Genomic DNA, 18,514 nt, shown 5'->3' with positions numbered 1-18,514 from the left:
AGATTACCCCTGTTATGTATTCCGTACTCATATTAGTGTTATGAATCTGGCAGCCATGAGCACACAACAGACAGGTCCCCAGAGCTCAGTTATTTCGTTAAGTATATGTGTATAGTTAGAATCCATCCCCTGTGTCTAATGGGTGATTAAATGTTCGTGCGCTGCGGAGTTATTTTGATAGGGTTTTCTTTTACATTTTCAACTACTACAACAACACCTTCGCCTCACTCCATCCTGACGCCATAACGCTCGCGGTGGGCGGAGTTCAATGAAGGACTTGGCATCTCTCTCGACCAATCAGAGAGATGCGAGCGAGTTTGCCGTCATTCGGCCAATGGGAGCCAAAGCAGGATAATATTACTCATCTTCCTGTTTGAGGGGCTGTCCGCCGTGATGCCCGCCACGCCCACCCCGGTCCAATCAGCGTACTTGGCACCCCTTTTGGCCAATCACAGGGGCAACGAGCGGATCGCGCGCCAAAACCGTCCAATAAGGGGGGGGGGATTACGAGGAGTCCCTTCCCCCCTGGACGGGGAGTGAATAATTGATCGGCGCGATCCGACTGGGAGTAGTTGGGGTTTGCCTGCCGGATCGTCTCGGATCGCCTCGCCTTGCCTGCTGGCGCTCGCTGCCTTGTCTGCCCTCGTGCTGGTTGGCGTCTGTCCTTCACCCTCCGTCCCTGGTACTTGGAGTGGTATCGTTGTTGCAGGTTCAAGTCCCGCCGAGCCAGAACGTCGAAAACCACACGAGGTGGACAGGTCCAAGCTAGCTCTGGTCTCCAGCTCACCTTTCCTCGAGCTGGAGGCCTTCAATAAAGACCCAACGGGGTCGATTTCTGGGTATCTGTGTGTGCGTGCGTGTGTCCATGGGCCCCATCTATAAGTAGAATTGTTAAGTGCTTTTTGTTGTACATTATTTGCCTTGCTTATTCGGATAACTCTTCCCTTACGTGCTCTCCTCGTCCCCCGACTATTGTTAATACATTTCCCTCTTGTTGAATGTACCAGCTCGTCCTTGTCCTTTCTGCCATTGGTTTGCCATGCTGCGAATGGGAATTAGAAGGCCTCATTGTTGCCGTAATCGTGCAATTGGCCGACAGGATTCTGGTACTCTCCGCTCGGGATACGACTCGGATCGCGCAGATCCTGCCAAGGGTGAATTTCCCCGGTAGTTTGGACGACATGGGTATTTAGGTATATTGAAATTGGCAATTGCCCCAATCCTACGTGGTCGACCTATTGGCGATCCTCGGTCCGAAAAGGGTCCCGTGACCTTTCGGATTTATCTGAAAGGTACGACCTAAATTCCGGTGTGTTCGGTGGAGCCGACTCTACTGCTCCATCTAGCGGTCGTGCTCGCCACCGAGACCCGGCTCCACAACAGTATTACTGAAATGTACATTCATTCTTTTATTGTTATTTCCACTTTTCATCTTAATTTTTCAAGATCTACAAACATGCAACCTCCCGCCCCTCCTCACAATGCACAGTGGTAGGGTCCGTATAAGAGCTTGGCAGGGGGTTCCTCCTTCAGTCTCATGATCTTTCTTTCCCTCTTCCTCGTACTCTGGAGCCGCTGCGCACACAATCGATTCGTTTCGGGAAGTTGTCATATGAGCATCGAGTTAAACTGAAAACGACGGCCCAGACAGCATTTGCTTGAATATCACAATAGCATTGTTTACATGGAGACTGCCACGTTGTTAAGCAGTGCAGAGTTCTCCGTTCCGTTGGAGTGCTTGCTTGAGCACTTTAAATCAGGCAAGCCGCTTGGCAAGTGGTAAGCAAGCTGCTGGTTAACAGAACACACCCCAAGTGCATGGCGAGTGGTGCACAGTATTAGCATACAGCTGATATCTAAAATGTAAAAAAACAAACATGTAAGAATGTCAGTGTGTGCAAGTCTGTCAGTACTCAGTATGTGTGTCCTCCATAACTCCAAAACCATGAAACTTAGCGTGCATACTAAGGGAACTCCAAGGAAGTGCAAAAGTGAAAAATGGGCGTTTGGGTTAATTAAAACACCCCTTTTGAAGATAATTAACGGCCTTATTTAATTATATCATTCATCAGGTTCTCCTCGGCCACCTCGCTCTATATGGGGTCTTAAGGCGTTTCAGGGGTTACTTCGCTGGGGTCTGAAGCCACCATGGTTTTTGGCCTGCTCACCCATGCCTCTATTTGGAACAGGCTGCAATGATTTCTTAACTATGAAGTCTTTTTTTTCACTTTCCTCACTCATATTATTGAATACCTGTTCATCATAGCTACGAATCGCTGGGTACACTGCAATGCTTATAAATGCCTGGAGATGTCAGCGTTTGTTGCTTTATTTCATTTCCGCACATGCGATCTTCATGAGAATCTCTTAAACTAAGCAGAATTACAAAATTTAAGCTCCACAATCGAACTTACAAGCAGATCCGACTCCGAGAAAAGTATTCATTTGTCCAATTCGGACATATTTGAGATTTCAGGTGTCTCCGGGAGGTACAATGGTTATTATGACAGTTCGGTGATTATTAATCGTGTGCCAAGCAAGCCGTTTCTTATCAACCATTTTGTTGTAGTGCTTAAACAACTTGGTGAGTGCTGTACAATATTTGCACTGTCACTGAATACTGCATATCGATTGACTTGAACAAAGTTGAGGGTCGCTGACCTGCGTTGGCCAGGTGTTCTGCGGTGCAACAGATGGTGGCTGCCTCACTGAAAATGTGATATTATATTTTCCACGACATTTTCCCTTTTTGTTCTGCCATCTGTTACTTTGGCATAGATAAATACAAACAAAAAATGTTTCGCTTTTAAAAGTTTCTTCAACCATTTCGTGCATTTCTTGGTGAAGCCAATTGGCACATGTTCTTCAAGAGTCAATTGCAATACCGTGGCTCTGTTGTGGAGGTAGGAAGGCAAAATAAATTATGTGATCACAATGAGAAAAAATATTTTCAGTTGTGAAATAATGAATCGCTACAATATGGTGGGAAAGCCGAGAGGTACACTTGTTCACTCTGTGTAGCCTGGATTCGAACCCCAACCCATCTATAAACTGTCATCCCGGTGTTTCACAGGCTAGGTGATTCATCAGTCTGTGTGTCATCTCTTGGATGGACGATAAACTGGGCACCACATCTGCCGGAATCCCTCACCCCTCTCACTCCCAACCATACCCCCTCTCTTCCACCCCTCTCCCTCTCCATCCCTCCCCTCTCACCCACCCCCTCCCCTTTCCTCTTCCACCCCTCCATCTCTATGTTCCAACCCTTCCCCTCTGTTGACGGGCTATCATGTATGAATCAGATTAGAAGTGAGCCGACTGGTGGGGTGCAAAGGTCGCTGTATGTATGGGCATGCATGCTTGCTTGCAGACAGGGGTGCCAAGAGCCAGAATAGGCGCCAGGACAACCATTGGTGTCGGGCCCGCTTCATCCGGTTTCAGATATAATATATTAAGATAAAACCTGAACATATAATATTAGGCCAAAAAAAAAAATGTTGCATTGGCGTAACGGGTCACTGAAAAATAGGGTAGGTCGGTCGGGATCTTTTTTTATTTTATTTTTTTTTCCTAATAAATCCCTCCCAAAATCTCCCCCGGCTCGAGTACCACCCTTTTTGTTGGCGGGTTCTGTCCGAAACACTTCCGGGTTTTTGCGATCGCGATCACAATCAACAAGATACTTGAAAACGATAGCAAAACAACAAAAATAGCAATAAAATAGGGTCGGCAAAATTTTTCGATAGCAAAAAAACAAAAAAAAAAAAACGTAGGGTCGGCGGAATTTTTAGGGTCGGGCGGGTTACACCAATGCAACATTTTTTTTTTTGGCCTTATGTAATCCTTCACTCCCAGGCTCCAGCAATGATGCAAACAGAAGCCACAGGATGCATACGAAAGGCAAAAAGGAGGATCCTTCTGGTGTGTATATATATACATATATAGGAGAAGGAGAATGAGAAGAAGAAGAAAAAAAAAGTTTATTCATGTAATATTCATGGCAGCCTTTTTAGAGGCTGAATTATAAATATTTTACAACATCAAAGGAAGATCAAAATACAACTAGAACTGCCACTTTATAACTGCTGGCAGTGATGACCGGGTACCCAGACATCCACCTTTGATACAATGTGAGACAAATTTCAATCAATCTTTCAATCCAAGATGGCTGACAAACCATGTGACCTATGACATCACAAATTTAGATTCTGCTTCCAACCGTGGAGTGGAGCACGTCTGTGAAGTTTCCTGTCAATCGGAATAGGTGTTTTTCTATTCAAGATGGCCACCAAACAATGTGACTTGTGATGTCATAATTTCTACCATGTATGCAGAATTGATGGAAGATGGCATTTGCAAATTTTTGCTTCGATAGGTTAAGCGGTTCCAGAGAAAACATTATTTAATATTTTTCTTAAATCCAACATGGCTGCCAAACCATGTGACCTATCAAGTAGAAATTAACAAACTTGTATTCCCTACTCATGTGCAATAGGTGTGTGAAGTTTCCCCTTGATCAGATCAGCCGTTCTGGAGATGTTTGAAGGTTTTAGGGTAAATTCAAGATGGCCACCAAACCATGTGACCGATCAAGAAGAAATTAACAAACTTGAGAAAGCACCTCATGGGGAATACATGCGTGAAGTTTCATCTCAATCTGTCTTGCCGTTCTGGAGAAGAAGATTTTAAAAATTTATTCATTTTCAATCCAAGATGGCTGCAGAACTATGTGACCTAAGACATCATAAATTTAAATTCTGCTTCCTATCGGGGACCCTAACAAGTGTGTGAAGTTTCATGTAAATCGGATAAGGTCTGTTTTTCTATCCAAGATGGCCACCAAACCATGTGACTTCTGAGGTAAAAATTTTTTTACCATGTATGCCGACTTGATGGAAGATGGCATTTGCAAATTTTCACTTCGATGGCTTAAGGAGTTCCAGAGAAAACATTACTTAATATTTTTCTTAAATCCAACATGGCGGCCAAACCATGTGACCTATCAATTCGAAATTAACAAACTCATATCGCCTACATGTCCCAAATATAGTTGTGAAATTTCCCCTTCATCGGACCAGCGCTTCTGGAGAAGTGGTTTGAAGGTTTTAGGGTTTTTTTCAAGATGGCCACCAAACCATGTGACCTATCAAGAAGAAATTAACAAACTTGAAAAAGGACCTCTTGAGGAATACATGTGTAAAGTTTCGCCTCAATCTGTCCGGCCGTTCTGGAGAAGATAAAAAAAAACATTTAAAAACAAGATGGCGGCCGAATTACGTCATCGATGACGTCACGAAAAACATTTTCGATGGTGAATTTAGGAGTAGATGACACTCAAAAAATTTCAGATTTTTCCCATGTGGCGTTCTACTTGACAAATTTTCACCGGCATACCGCTTCACCGATGACGTCACGAAAAATCACACCTGTTCCCCATAGGGAGCTTAGTAAAATGTATGAAGCGAAAAAATTTCCCATTGCACAGTTTCAGAGATACAGAGGTCCAAAGTGTATCCGTTTTTTTAAGATGGCGCCCACACCACGTGACCAATGATGCCATCATTATGACCTGAGTGTGCTATCAGAACAGAAACATACTATGGTGAAAATTTTGTGTCGATCGGACTTAGCATTCCTGAAAAAATGATTTTTAAAGCGAAAAAGGCCACAAATTGCCAGCGGAAGAAGAAAAATAAGAAACTAGAACTGCCACTTTATAACTGCTGGCAGTGATGACCGGGTACCCACACATCCTCCTTTGATACAACATGGGACTTTCTGCAGATGACAGTCACAAAGTTTCGCTTTGATCGGGTAAGTGGTTCCAGAGAAAACAATATTTAATATTGTTCTTGAATCAAGCATGGCTGCCAAACCATGTGACCTATCAATTAGAAATTAACAAACTTATATTCCCTACTCGTGGGCAATACGTTAGTAAAGTTTTCCCTTGATCTGATGAGCCGTTCTGGAGATGTTTGAAGGTTTATGGTAAATTGAAGATGGCCGCCAAACCGCATGACCGATCAATAAGAAATTAACAAACTTGATAAAGGACCTCATGAGGAATGTGTGTGTAAAGTTTCGCCTCAATCTGTTTAGCCGTTCTGGAGAAGATTTTTTTTTTTAATTCCCAAAACAAGATGGCTGCCGAACCAAGTGACCTATGACGTCATAATATATTTTTTTTCTATGGTGAATTGTTGTGCAGATGAGGCTCAAGAAATTTCAGATTTTTCCGATGCAGCGTTGTACCTAACGAATTTTGACCGGCAGACCTCTTGACTGATGACCTCACGAAAAATCACCCCTGTTCCCATTGAGGAGCTTATTCAAACGTATGAAGCGAAAACATTTTTACCCGAGAAAGTTTCAGAGATACAGAGGTCCAAAGTTTTTCGGTTTTTTCAAGATGGCGCCCGTACCACGTGACCTATGACGTCACAATTACCACTTAAGTTTGCTATCAAAAAAGATACATACTATGGTGAAAAATTTGTGTCGATCGGACTTACCGTTCCTGAGAAAATGGTTTTTAAAGCGAAAGAACCCGCAAAATTGCCGGCGGAAAAATATAAATAATAAAAAATAAAAAGGAAATAAACAGAAGAAAAACAATAGGGTTCCCTGTCAGAATGACAGGGTACCCTAATAAACAAGAAAAACAATGTTACCTAGTCTATTTGACTGGGTACCCTAATAAAATTAGTTCCATATCGAGTACATCAAAGTAAATCAAGTTCCATATCATGTACATCTTACACATAGGAATAATGGAAAAATACAATGAAACTATATGACCGTTTTTACAGCCATTTTTCCCTGCTGTGCAGGGGTTGGGCTTTTTCTTGAGGCAATGTTTTATGGCCGGATGCCCTTCCTGACGCCAACCCTGGTCGCCTCTTACGACACACAGGGATATGGTACACCTATTCTAACCGGGGCATACACCGGGACCAGTACACTGGTACTCATTTCGACGACCTCGGAAGGATGACAGGCTGAGTCAACCCCCTGGTGTTAATTCAGCAGCCAACGGGGCTTGAACTCAGGACCCTGGGATCCCAAGCCACTGCCCTAACTATTGCGCCAACACCAGGTTATAAAAATACAATGAAACTGAAGCATAATAAATTACAATGAAATACAATGCATACAATGCATAATAAAAAGCATATAATGAAACTGATCAGAGAACCCACAAGTCCCCGGTGGGCCCCCAGTTACTGGTGGGCCCGAGGCCAATGGCCTATGTTGCCTATTGAAAAATCCAGCCCTGGGGATGGGTGATCACATGGGCTGAATGGATGGAATTGCCTTTTCCTTGCTTCCTTACATTCCTTGTGCTTCCTTGATTATAACCTACAAAGACAAAACAATTGATGTTTGTCAAAACAAGAAAAGAAAAACTTGTAATGCCAAATGGACACCAATGTGTTTTTGAAATTTACATTTTTTTTTTCAGTCAAATTAAAAAAGTGAAGTCTTTTCTGAAAGCAGTTGAAAAGTCCTCTGCTCATGGAAGAGTTACATGAAGGAGGTAGAAGGTCACAGATTGAGAATGGAAGAATGGGACAATAGGCAGAAACAATAATGGGATCAATGAACATAAGTTGGAGATATAGAAGGAAATAGAGGAACCTTCAAAGGAGGATCTGTTTAGAAAGGTTAAAAATGTTAATTTAGGATGTGATCATGAAATAAATGATTGCAGCAATCGATGTACAAATCCCATGAAACTTCATCCTTCTTTATGCGGATTGACTTGCCCTCTACTTACACTTCAAAGAAAATGTTCATTCAAATTTATTTTGACATCTTCTGCATGTCGGTCGAGTTCTTCATCATTCTTGTTCACATCACGTTTGCTGGAACGACGATTGATGTCAAACCAGGAACAAACCTGAACAGGGTAAAAGGGGTTATGGATGAGTTAAGAATAACAGATCAGAGTTCATTTTATTCTCAAACTCTCGAAGCAAAAGGACATTGTACAACAGGGATTTTCAATAGGAGGGAGAATATTTAATATAATTTTGAGCATAAATTTATCTCCACAAAGGTGTAAAACTTTCCCTCCAGCTTAAAACAGGCCAAAGTACAAATACTTTTGACTGTACTAGTGCATGTCCATACGTGCGTGGCTGAACGTGCAAAAAAATATATATATTAAAAAAACTTTCAAAATGCGTGCCAGAAACAACAACGACACAGGCCGTTCCTTCGCTCTCGCGTGCCTGTACGTGCGGGGCCGTACATGCAAAAAATAAATCAAAAACTTTCAAACCACGTACCAGAAACAACAACCACACAGGCCGTTCCTTCGCTCTCGCGTGCCCGTACGCGTGTGGCCGTACGTGCAAAAACAAAAACAAAAACTTTCAAACCGTGTGATAGAAACAACCACACAGGCCGTTCCTTCGCTCTCACGTGCCCGTATGTGCGTCGCCATACGTGCAAAAAAAAAAAAATCTTTCAAACCACGTACCAGAAACAACAACCACACAAGCCGTTCCTTCGCTCTCGCGTGGCCGTACGTGCGAAAAAACCCCAAAAACTTTCAAATAAACACACAGGCCGTTCCTTCGCTCTCGTAAACGACGACTGGATTGGGGTATTGTGTTTATCGATAAATGCGCATAAGAAATCGAGAAATTATTAGAATACAGTAAGTCATCACTATCCGGAAGTCCGTGCGTTGTAACTCGTAATGGGGGAACACTCTAAGCAATGTGTGGCGCCCTTTCCCCATCGGCCACGCCTACGCCGCAATGTGTCCTGTCACTGGTTTGGTAAATAAATGGCCATAACTTGGGAACCACTTGTCCGATTAATATCAAACCTTGAAAAGGCACATACTCAGATCCCCAGCAATATACTTGGCAAGTTTCAATTAGATCGGACAAGTGGTTGTCAAGAAACAGCAGTCACAGACACACACACACACACACACACACACACACACACACACACACACACACACACACACACACACACACACACACACACACACACACACACACACACACACACACACACACACATTGATGGAATTATGGATCGACTTGTGCGTGGCCGTAAGTGCGTGGCCGTACGTGCAAAAATAAAAATAAATAAAAACTTTCAAACCTCGTGCCAGAAACAACACAGGCCGTTACTTCGCTCTCGCCTGCCCGTACGTGCAAAAAATAAATAAATAAATATATAAATAAACTTTCAAACAACCACACAGGCCGTTCCTTCGCTCTCGTAAATGACGACTGGATTGGGGGATTGTGTTTATCTATAAATGCGCATAAGAAATCGAGAAATTATTAGAATACAGTGTCATCAATATCCGGAAGTCCATACGTTGTAACCCGTAATGAGGAACGCGCTCTGTCCCCATCGGCCACGCCTACGTAGCAATGTGTCCTGTCATTGGTTTGGTAAATAAATGGCCATAACTTGGGAACCACTTGTCCGATTATTATCAAACCTTGAAAAGGCACATACTCAGGTCCCCACCAATATACCTGGCAAGTTTCAATTAGATCGGACCGGTGGTTGTCGAGAAACAGCGGTCACAGACACACACACACACACACACACACACACACACACACACACACACACACACACACACACACACACCTGGAATTATAGACAGATGAGCAAACTCACTGCTTGACTACTCGTCAGTTTGGACACCTGAAGGCAAATTATGTAAATTGTACAGCCATTATCATAATATAATGGGTGTAAGCCTGGAACTTCTAACACACTTTTCTCCGAACATATTCTGTTCATACTTCCTGAAATCTTCACATTATGTGTTCCATGTATTGAAGCAGATGTTAGCGGATTCAAAAAATCGAATATAGAAAGAATTTTCAAAGAGGGAATCGATGACGTCACAATCAGCAGCGTTCGGCGGCAACCCGACGGCCGGGTCCCAGACGACATGCTTTACTTCACTAAGTCCATGAACTCACGATGTTTGTTCAACTCAGCATTTACGACTAATATCCTGCATTGTTGTTAATCTGTTGACGGAGGTAATAAAGAAATAATGAATATGTCAAATCGTTCCTGTTACTCATCTGGCACTGTGTGTCAAGGCCAACAATCTAAAGCGACCGGTCTCAAACGCTACCATGGGCACCCAGACACGCCACCAATATGAACTTAGCTGTTGAGTGCGGCGCAAAACATCCACAGAAACTACCGGAACCGAGTATTGTGATCCGTCCTGTCCCCCATACCCGTCGTAGACGGGTATCTGCTAGTTATATTGTTGTGGGCCGGGGTTCAGAGGCGATAAACGACCACCAGGGGGAGCAGTAGAGTCGCCTCCCACCGAACACCCGGAATTTAGGTCGTGACTCTCGGACAACTCCGAAAGGTGACGGGCCACTTAGAGGACCGTGGTCGCCAATGTTTCGACGGCGTGAGGTAGGGTCCACTTGTCCAATTCCAATTTACCTAAGTACTCAAGCCATCCAACTACCGGGGAAACCACACCCTCGGACGACTTTGTCCGAATCGAGTCGCTATTACCGACTCGGATCCAGCATAACCGAGCGGAAGTTACCAAAGCCGCGCCGGACCAAATGAACAATTTACGGCACGAACGGCTTTACTATTTCTCAATACGCACCTTGCTAGGCCAATGAAGAAAAGCACGAACAACGAACTGGAACATTTAACAGGGGTTTATTTTACAAAGAATAATCGGGGAGGGGAGACACAGAGCAGAGTTATCATGAATAAAGAAAACAAAATTTACAAGGAAAGGAAAACACATACGATTCTACTGACAGACGGGGCCCACGGACGCACACACACACAAAAGAAAATGGACCTCAATGGGTCTTCAGTCGGTAGAGCCGGGCCGGGGTACCTGTCCCGCCTCGTGCGGTCACACCGACCAGAACCACCATGGTGGGACTCGAACCCACGACCTTGGCGTTGTCAGCACCAAGACTGCAGACTGCTCGACAGCGACCACAGACTGCGCCACAATCGCCACCAGGACTGCAAACCGCTCTCGAACCATGACCGCCGACCGATAATCGAGACCAAGACCGCAGACCGCAATTGCCACGATCCTCTCTCCCGAACACTGGTCCAGACAACCACTCTACCCCTCTTAGATGGGAGGGGTCTCTTCTTCTTGCCCCTCGCCTCCTGATTGGACGAGGGGTTGTCGGACGACTCGTGGTCACCTCCCGATTGGCTGGGGCATGCGTGTCATGCTCGCCCTTCGCTCATTCGCTGGAGGAAACGTCCATGCCCTGCCTTTCGGTGGAGCCTCGATCTGAGGCGATGGAGGCTCCGCCCACGCCTTCAGCCAAAAAACACGTGGGCAATGGCGACCGGTCGAGTGCAGGACAGTGGCGTTGTTGTTGTTGTTGATGAGGATGTAATAAACCTGACTATAAAATAACTCGTAGCACACACATGCAATTCCCATTAGACAGAAGGAGGGATTCTAACTAAAAACACATACTTATCGAAATAACTGAACAACGGGAACTCTGAATGCTGAGTGCGCATGGTTTCCAGATCCGTAACAATATTAATACGCCAAGCCATATTTTGTGGACGTATCTCCTCCGAAACTCCCGGACGGATTGTGGCCACTTTCGGCATGCGGGTGCTCTGTGGTCTAGTGTACAGGATAGGCTATGTGAGATCGTGCCAGACGGACAGGTTTGGGAATTTTTGACGATTTTCGAATTTTTATATTTGTTTGCATGGTGACGTGTGACATCACCGCTGACAGGCATAATGACGTCATGACATCATCGGTCATTGGCTGACGTCATTACGTATGTCATCGACAGACCGTAAACGCTGAGAGGCGTAATGCCACTCCCGGAAAACAGCGTATGCAATGTAAAACTCTCATCTGCACATTCCGACTACCTCAGAAGGTGCATTTTACACAAAAAAATGTAACAAGAAACATTGTATTTAAAGAAATTCTATAAATCACATTGTGAACACTGGATATATTGATGTCTTAACGAACCCTCACTTGAGAAACTTCGCATGGAGTGCAGGTTAGGCTAGTCAACATGATTACTTTCACTTCATCACATCAATCCTGCCCTCACCCTCCATTACTTTGTGTATGGATGCCACAAATGACAATGCAACATTGGGACAAGTCAGCGATTGATTGAACAAGGAGTACGATGTAAAATCATGCACGGCAGCAGAGAAAGTTGTCAAGAAAACATCCTCCTCCAACAGTTAAAAACCTGGATGGTTGTTCACTACCCAAACTGCCCTGAGATTAATGGAATACGACAATACATTGGGTCAAGAAATATAATCACATTATGCAAGCAGATGGGACAGCTGGTTTAATGTTAATCCAAGGGCCAGAACATCGATGCCTCGCCATACATATGAAATACCACAATGGCAGTTCATACATGCGTCGAGATTCCAACTCATGGTAGACTTGTTCAACAGCGAGCGTACCAACCTCAAGGCTATTCTACAAGTCCATGCTCAGAGAATACTAATGTTGTAATTTTAAGAAGACCAAGACATCCTCAATATCAAGTTAGAGACGTCCGAAACATCAAGTTAGAGATGCCCCAAATATCAAGTTTGAAACGTCCTAAATATCAAGTTAGAGACGTCCTAAATATCAAGTTGGAGACGTCCTAAATATCAAGTTAGAGACGCCCCAAATATCAAGTTTGAAACGTCCTAAATATCAAGTTAGAGACGTCCTAAATATCAAGTTGGAGACGTCCTAAATATCAAGTTAGAGACGCCCAAAATATCAAGTTACAGACTTCCTAAATATCAAGTTGGAGACGTCCTAAATATCAAGTTGGAGACGTCCTAAATATCAAGTTGGAGACGTCCTAAATATCAAGTTGGAGACGTCCTAAATATCAAGTTGGAGACGTCCTAAATATCAAGTTGGAGACGTCCTAAATATCAAGTTGGAGACGTCCTAAATATCAAGTTGGAGACGTCCTAAATATCAAGTTGGAGACGTCCTAAATATCAAGTTGGAGACGTCCTAAATATCAAGTTGGAGACGTCCTAAATATCAAGTTGGAGACGTCCTAAATATCAAGTTGGAGACGTCCTAAATATCAAGTTGGAGACGTCCTAAATATCAAGTTGGAGACGTCCTAAATATCAAGTTGGAGACGTCCTAAATATCAAGTTGGAGACGTCCTAAATATCAAGTTGGAGACGTCCTAAATATCAAGTTGGAGACGTCCTAAATATCAAGTTGGAGACGTCCTAAATATCAAGTTGGAGACGTCCTAAATATCAAGTTGGAGACGTCCTAAATATCAAGTTGGAGACGTCCTAAATATCAAGTTGGAGACGTCCTAAATATCAAGTTGGAGACGTCCTAAATATCAAGTTGGAGACGTCCTAAATATCAAGTTGGAGACGTCCTAAATATCAAGTTGGAGACGTCCTAAATATCAAGTTGGAGACGTCCTAAATATCAAGTTGGAGACGTCCTAAATATCAAGTTGGAGACGTCCTAAATATCAAGTTGGAGACGTCCTAAATATCAAGTTGGAGACGTCCTAAATATCAAGTTGGAGACGTCCTAAATATCAAGTTGGAGACGTCCTAAATATCAAGTTGGAGACGTCCTAAATATCAAGTTGGAGACGTCCTAAATATCAAGTTGGAGACGTCCTAAATATCAAGTTGGAGACGTCCTAAATATCAAGTTGGAGACGTCCTAAATATCAAGTTGGAGACGTCCTAAATATCAAGTTGGAGACGTCCTAAATATCAAGTTGGAGACGTCCTAAATATCAAGTTGGAGACGTCCTAAATATCAAGTTGGAGACGTCCTAAATATCAAGTTGGAGACGTCCTAAATATCAAGTTGGAGACGTCCTAAATATCAAGTTGGAGACGTCCTAAATATCAAGTTGGAGACGTCCTAAATATCAAGTTGGAGACGTCCTAAATATCAAGTTGGAGACGTCCTAAATATCAAGTTGGAGACGTCCTAAATATCAAGTTGGAGACGTCCTAAATATCAAGTTGGAGACGTCCTAAATATCAAGTTGGAGACGTCCTAAATATCAAGTTGGAGACGTCCTAAATATCAAGTTGGAGACGTCCTAAATATCAAGTTGGAGACGTCCTAAATATCAAGTTGGAGACGTCCTAAATATCAAGTTGGAGACGTCCTAAATATCAAGTTGGAGACGTCCTAAATATCAAGTTGGAGACGTCCTAAATATCAAGTTGGAGACGTCCTAAATATCAAGTTGGAGACGTCCTAAATATCAAGTTGGAGACGTCCTAAATATCAAGTTGGAGACGTCCTAAATATCAAGTTGGAGACGTCCTAAATATCAAGTTGGAGACGTCCTAAATATCAAGTTGGAGACGTCCTAAATATCAAGTTGGAGACGTCCTAAATATCAAGTTGGAGACGTCCTAAATATCAAGTTGGAGACGTCCTAAATATCAAGTTGGAGACGTCCTAAATATCAAGTTGGAGACGTCCTAAATATCAAGTTGGAGACGTCCTAAATATCAAGTTGGAGACGTCCTAAATATCAAGTTGGAGACGTCCTAAATATCAAGTTGGAGACGTCCTAAATATCAAGTTGGAGACGTCCTAAATATCAAGTTGGAGACGTCCTAAATATCAAGTTGGAGACGTCCTAAATATCAAGTTGGAGACGTCCTAAATATCAAGTTGGAGACGTCCTAAATATCAAGTTGGAGACGTCCTAAATATCAAGTTGGAGACGTCCTAAATATCAAGTTGGAGACGTCCTAAATATCAAGTTGGAGACGTCCTAAATATCAAGTTGGAGACGTCCTAAATATCAAGTTGGAGACGTCCTAAATATCAAGTTGGAGACGTCCTAAATATCAAGTTGGAGACGTCCTAAATATCAAGTTGGAGACGTCCTAAATATCAAGTTGGAGACGTCCTAAATATCAAGTTGGAGACGTCCTAAATATCAAGTTGGAGACGTCCTAAATATCAAGTTGGAGACGTCCTAAATTTCAAGTTGGAGACGCCCTAAATTTCAAGTTGGAGACGTCCGAAATTTCAAGTTGGAGACGTCCTAAATATCAAGTAATAGACATCCTAAATATCAAGTTACAGACATCCTAAATATCAAGTTGGAGACGTCCTAAATATCAAGTTGGAGACGTCCTAAATATCAAGTTGGAGACGTCCTAAATATCAAGTTGGAGACGTCCTAAATATCAAGTTGGAGACGCCCTAAATTTCAAGTTGGAGACGCCCTAAATTTCAAGTTGGAGACGTCCGAAATTTCAAGTTGGAGACGTCCTAAATATCAAGTAATAGACATCCTAAATATTAAGTTACAGACATCCTAAATATCAAGTTACAGACATCCTAAATATCAAGTTTGAGACATCCTAAATATCAAGTTACAGACGTCCTAAATATCAAGTTAGAGCCATCCTCAACATGAAGTTATAGAAATCCTAAATATCAAGCAGATCATTTGGAGTCTTGGTCTTCTGAGTGATCTGTTTCCAAAGAGCTAAAGCCATGTCCTCCCCACTCTCTTTTATGAAATCTTAAATCTTTTTAAACAGCAATTTTAAAATCTTCAATCTTCTCACATTGTCAGTTCCAAAAATCTCTCACAGTCTGCTTTCCATTCTGCACTTTTCTCTATCCCTCGACTCAAACTTGTGCCTCATCTACTATCTTGTTCATATCGGGCTGTCTTTCTTCGTGCCTTTAATCATCGCCATCCCAATTCCCCTCTCCGCTTCCCCTCTTTCCCACTCCTTGTCAACAGCACCTCTTCCACAAACTCTTCATTGGACCTCCAACATTCAAGGTTTTCACTACAATTTGACAGATCTCTCAATCCAAGCCGTAACTGATAAATCAGACATTATCTGCCGAACAGAATCCTTCCTCCCATAAGATGTCCTTAATTTCTCGGTATCTATGCCTGGTGTTGGTTTAATGGTTAGGGTGGCAGGCTTTGGAACCTCGGGTCCTGAGTTCAAATCCTGCTCAGCTGTTGAATTAATACCAGGTGGGGTTTACACAGCCTGTCATCCTTCCGAGGTCGGCAAAATTGGTGCCAACATGCTGGTATACTGTCGGAGTGGCAACCCATTCAGGATTGTGCTCAATAGCCAAGAAGACTGCTTAAGCAGCACCAATGCTCTGTACAGAGTATGGTCCCAATCTCCTCCCCCTCCTCCTCGGTATCTATCTCTTCCTGGGTATCCTCTTTTCAGGTTCAACAGTCATGAAGGCCGTTCTGGTGATGGAGTTGCAGTTTCTGTCAAGAAATCAATTTCCCACTGTGGCACCACAGCTGCTCACAATAGCGGACACTGCTCATGAGGAGGCCGAAAGTATCAATTTTGCGTTTGCTCCAAAAAATGGTCTACCTGACCCCTCACTCCGGACATCTACACAACACTCCCCTCTCGTATGTCTTTCCCATTGAAGGTGGATAAGCTTCCAGCAAAACTCGACTAATATAATGTGACATACCTAGAAGGTATCAGTGTATGTATCCCAAAAACCTGCTCTGCTGCTCTTGCTCATCCTTTCTGCTCTGTTCACTCAATCATTCTTTCTGGGAAAGTTTCCCTCTGCCCGGAAGTTAGCCAACATCAGTGCAATAACGGAACTTTTTAATGACACCCTTATTAGCTTGCTTCCAATTATCAGCAAAGTCATTGTAGTTGGAATCAAATTCTTCCTTTTCTCCAACTGCCTGATCTCAGATCATCAGTTTGGTTTCTGACCCTCTCATTATGTCCTGAACATGCTGCTTCTGCACTCCCAACAATGGATGAAAACTCTCAAACTCAGACATGAGACAATGCTTTCTCTGGACATATCTCGAGCATTTGATACAGTCTGCCACCCTGCCTTGATCTCCAAACTCTCTGCTTCTGGCATCCAAGGATATCTCCTCTCATGGATCACTGACGTCTTACACTCACACAGTCAGAGTGTATCTCTCAACAGGATCCTCTCATATCCTTCCCTGTCAAGGCTGGAGTGCCCCAAAGCAGTATCTGGGGACCAGTCCTCTTCCTCATCTTTATGATCTTTTATTCCCTGGAAAATCCTGCTGATGATCCTCGGCAATATCATTTCTCATCCAACAGACAGGCATGCAGAAGCCTCTTCCCTCTCTACAGACCTTCATAGAATCAGGAGCTGGTTCAACACTTGGAATGCCATTCAACCGATGCAATTCCCTCACACTCACCCTGTCTCTGAAAGGACCATCCAACAAACCCTCCCATGTACTTCCAAAAACAAACCACTTGAAGAGGTTAAGTCACCCAAACTTTTGGGACTCACCATCAGTCATGATCTTTCTTCAGCAGATCATATGGCCAATATTGCCTCTAAAGTCAGCTGCTGACTGGACATCCTCCATCGTGTCATCCTTCCTTGGCCAATCTGAACTTTTGTCAACCTACAAGACCTTCACTCGCAACCTGATGGCATACTGCTCTCCCCTTTGGGCTGGCACCCCTGTCTCACAACTTTCTCTTCTTGATAACTTCGTAACTAATATGTGGACAAAGTTGAATAATATTTTTCCCTTTTTATGTGGAAGATACATGGCTCATCCACAAAGTATGCACATCAAATCATATAATTTACCAATACAATGCATTTGCCATGAATTGAGAGAATTGAAAACTTCACAATGGAAAACCCCAAGTTAAAATTAAACTCCAGTCACAAAATGTATCACAGACTTGTGCTTTCTCTGAAACTATACAGCGAGTTGCTGCACATTCATAGTGAATTCAAAACCCCATACAAAGTTATCATCCGTCGCTGTACCAGATTAATTAATGTTGTTTTCCAGATTTCATCAACACAGCCATTGAAGTGAAGATATTAAATAATATAACGAGGGGAAATTAATCCAGACCTACCTGTAGACAAAACCATCGTTTCACTAAAAAGAGAAGAAAAGAAGAAAGATTAAAAAGTTGTTTTTCACATTCCTTGTACAGAAAGCATAATCAGCACACCAAGGGTTTCTTCAACCCATCATCTCCTCAAAGTGATCATTATATTCATCACATAATATCAGAAAGAGATGCAACACACAAACAAAGGCAACAGAAACTCAGAGTGGGATAATGGGGTCCACAGTTGGATATCACAAGCAGGTGAGGCCGAGGTCACATTTGCTCTACGGTGAGGATAAGGCGGCCGTACGCCCTCTGAATTGACAGAAATGTGCGGCGGCCGCAGAGAAACTGAGGTGGCCTCTGAGAGGCCCTACGCCATTTGGCTATATTTTACAGGCCGTAGGGTCGCTGTGGAATGAAATCGCGGAGTTATAACTTTTTTTCATTTATACGCTCGCCGTAGCAATTAGACAAGCCAAGTTATGACGTAGATGTGTTCCACGTCGACCGTACATAGGGCATACGGTGGGCTTGCGTTTTCCGTGCGGCTGCTGTAAGCTCTTCTCAATGAAAAATGAATTTTCCCAACCCCCAAAAAATTACGGCGGCC

General features: G+C 43.2%; 1 protein-coding gene across 2 annotated transcripts in view; it reads right to left on the bottom strand.

Moving 5' to 3' along the window:
* Nucleotides 1-3,963: 3,963 nt before the first annotated feature.
* Nucleotides 3,964-18,514, bottom strand: part of LOC147017314 (tumor necrosis factor receptor superfamily member 25-like) — a 65,744-nt gene continuing 51,193 nt past the window's right edge. For both annotated transcript variants that reach the window (XM_085846828.1, XM_085846829.1), the window contains 3 exons: nucleotides 17,923-17,945; nucleotides 7,781-7,903; nucleotides 3,964-7,362 (listed from right to left, as the gene is read on the bottom strand). In XM_085846828.1, coding sequence (XP_085702954.1) covers nucleotides 7,784-7,903; nucleotides 17,923-17,945 — 143 coding nt within the window. In that variant the 3' untranslated portion in view covers nucleotides 3,964-7,362; nucleotides 7,781-7,783. The remainder of the gene's footprint in view (nucleotides 7,363-7,780; nucleotides 7,904-17,922; nucleotides 17,946-18,514) is intronic.

This window comes from Eptatretus burgeri, chromosome 11, assembly GCF_056783735.1.
Source record: "Eptatretus burgeri isolate ZD-2024b chromosome 11, Ebu_testis_v1, whole genome shotgun sequence".
NCBI lineage: Eukaryota > Metazoa > Chordata > Myxini > Myxiniformes > Myxinidae > Eptatretus > Eptatretus burgeri.
This window is presented reverse-complemented; position numbering and strand designations above follow the sequence as displayed.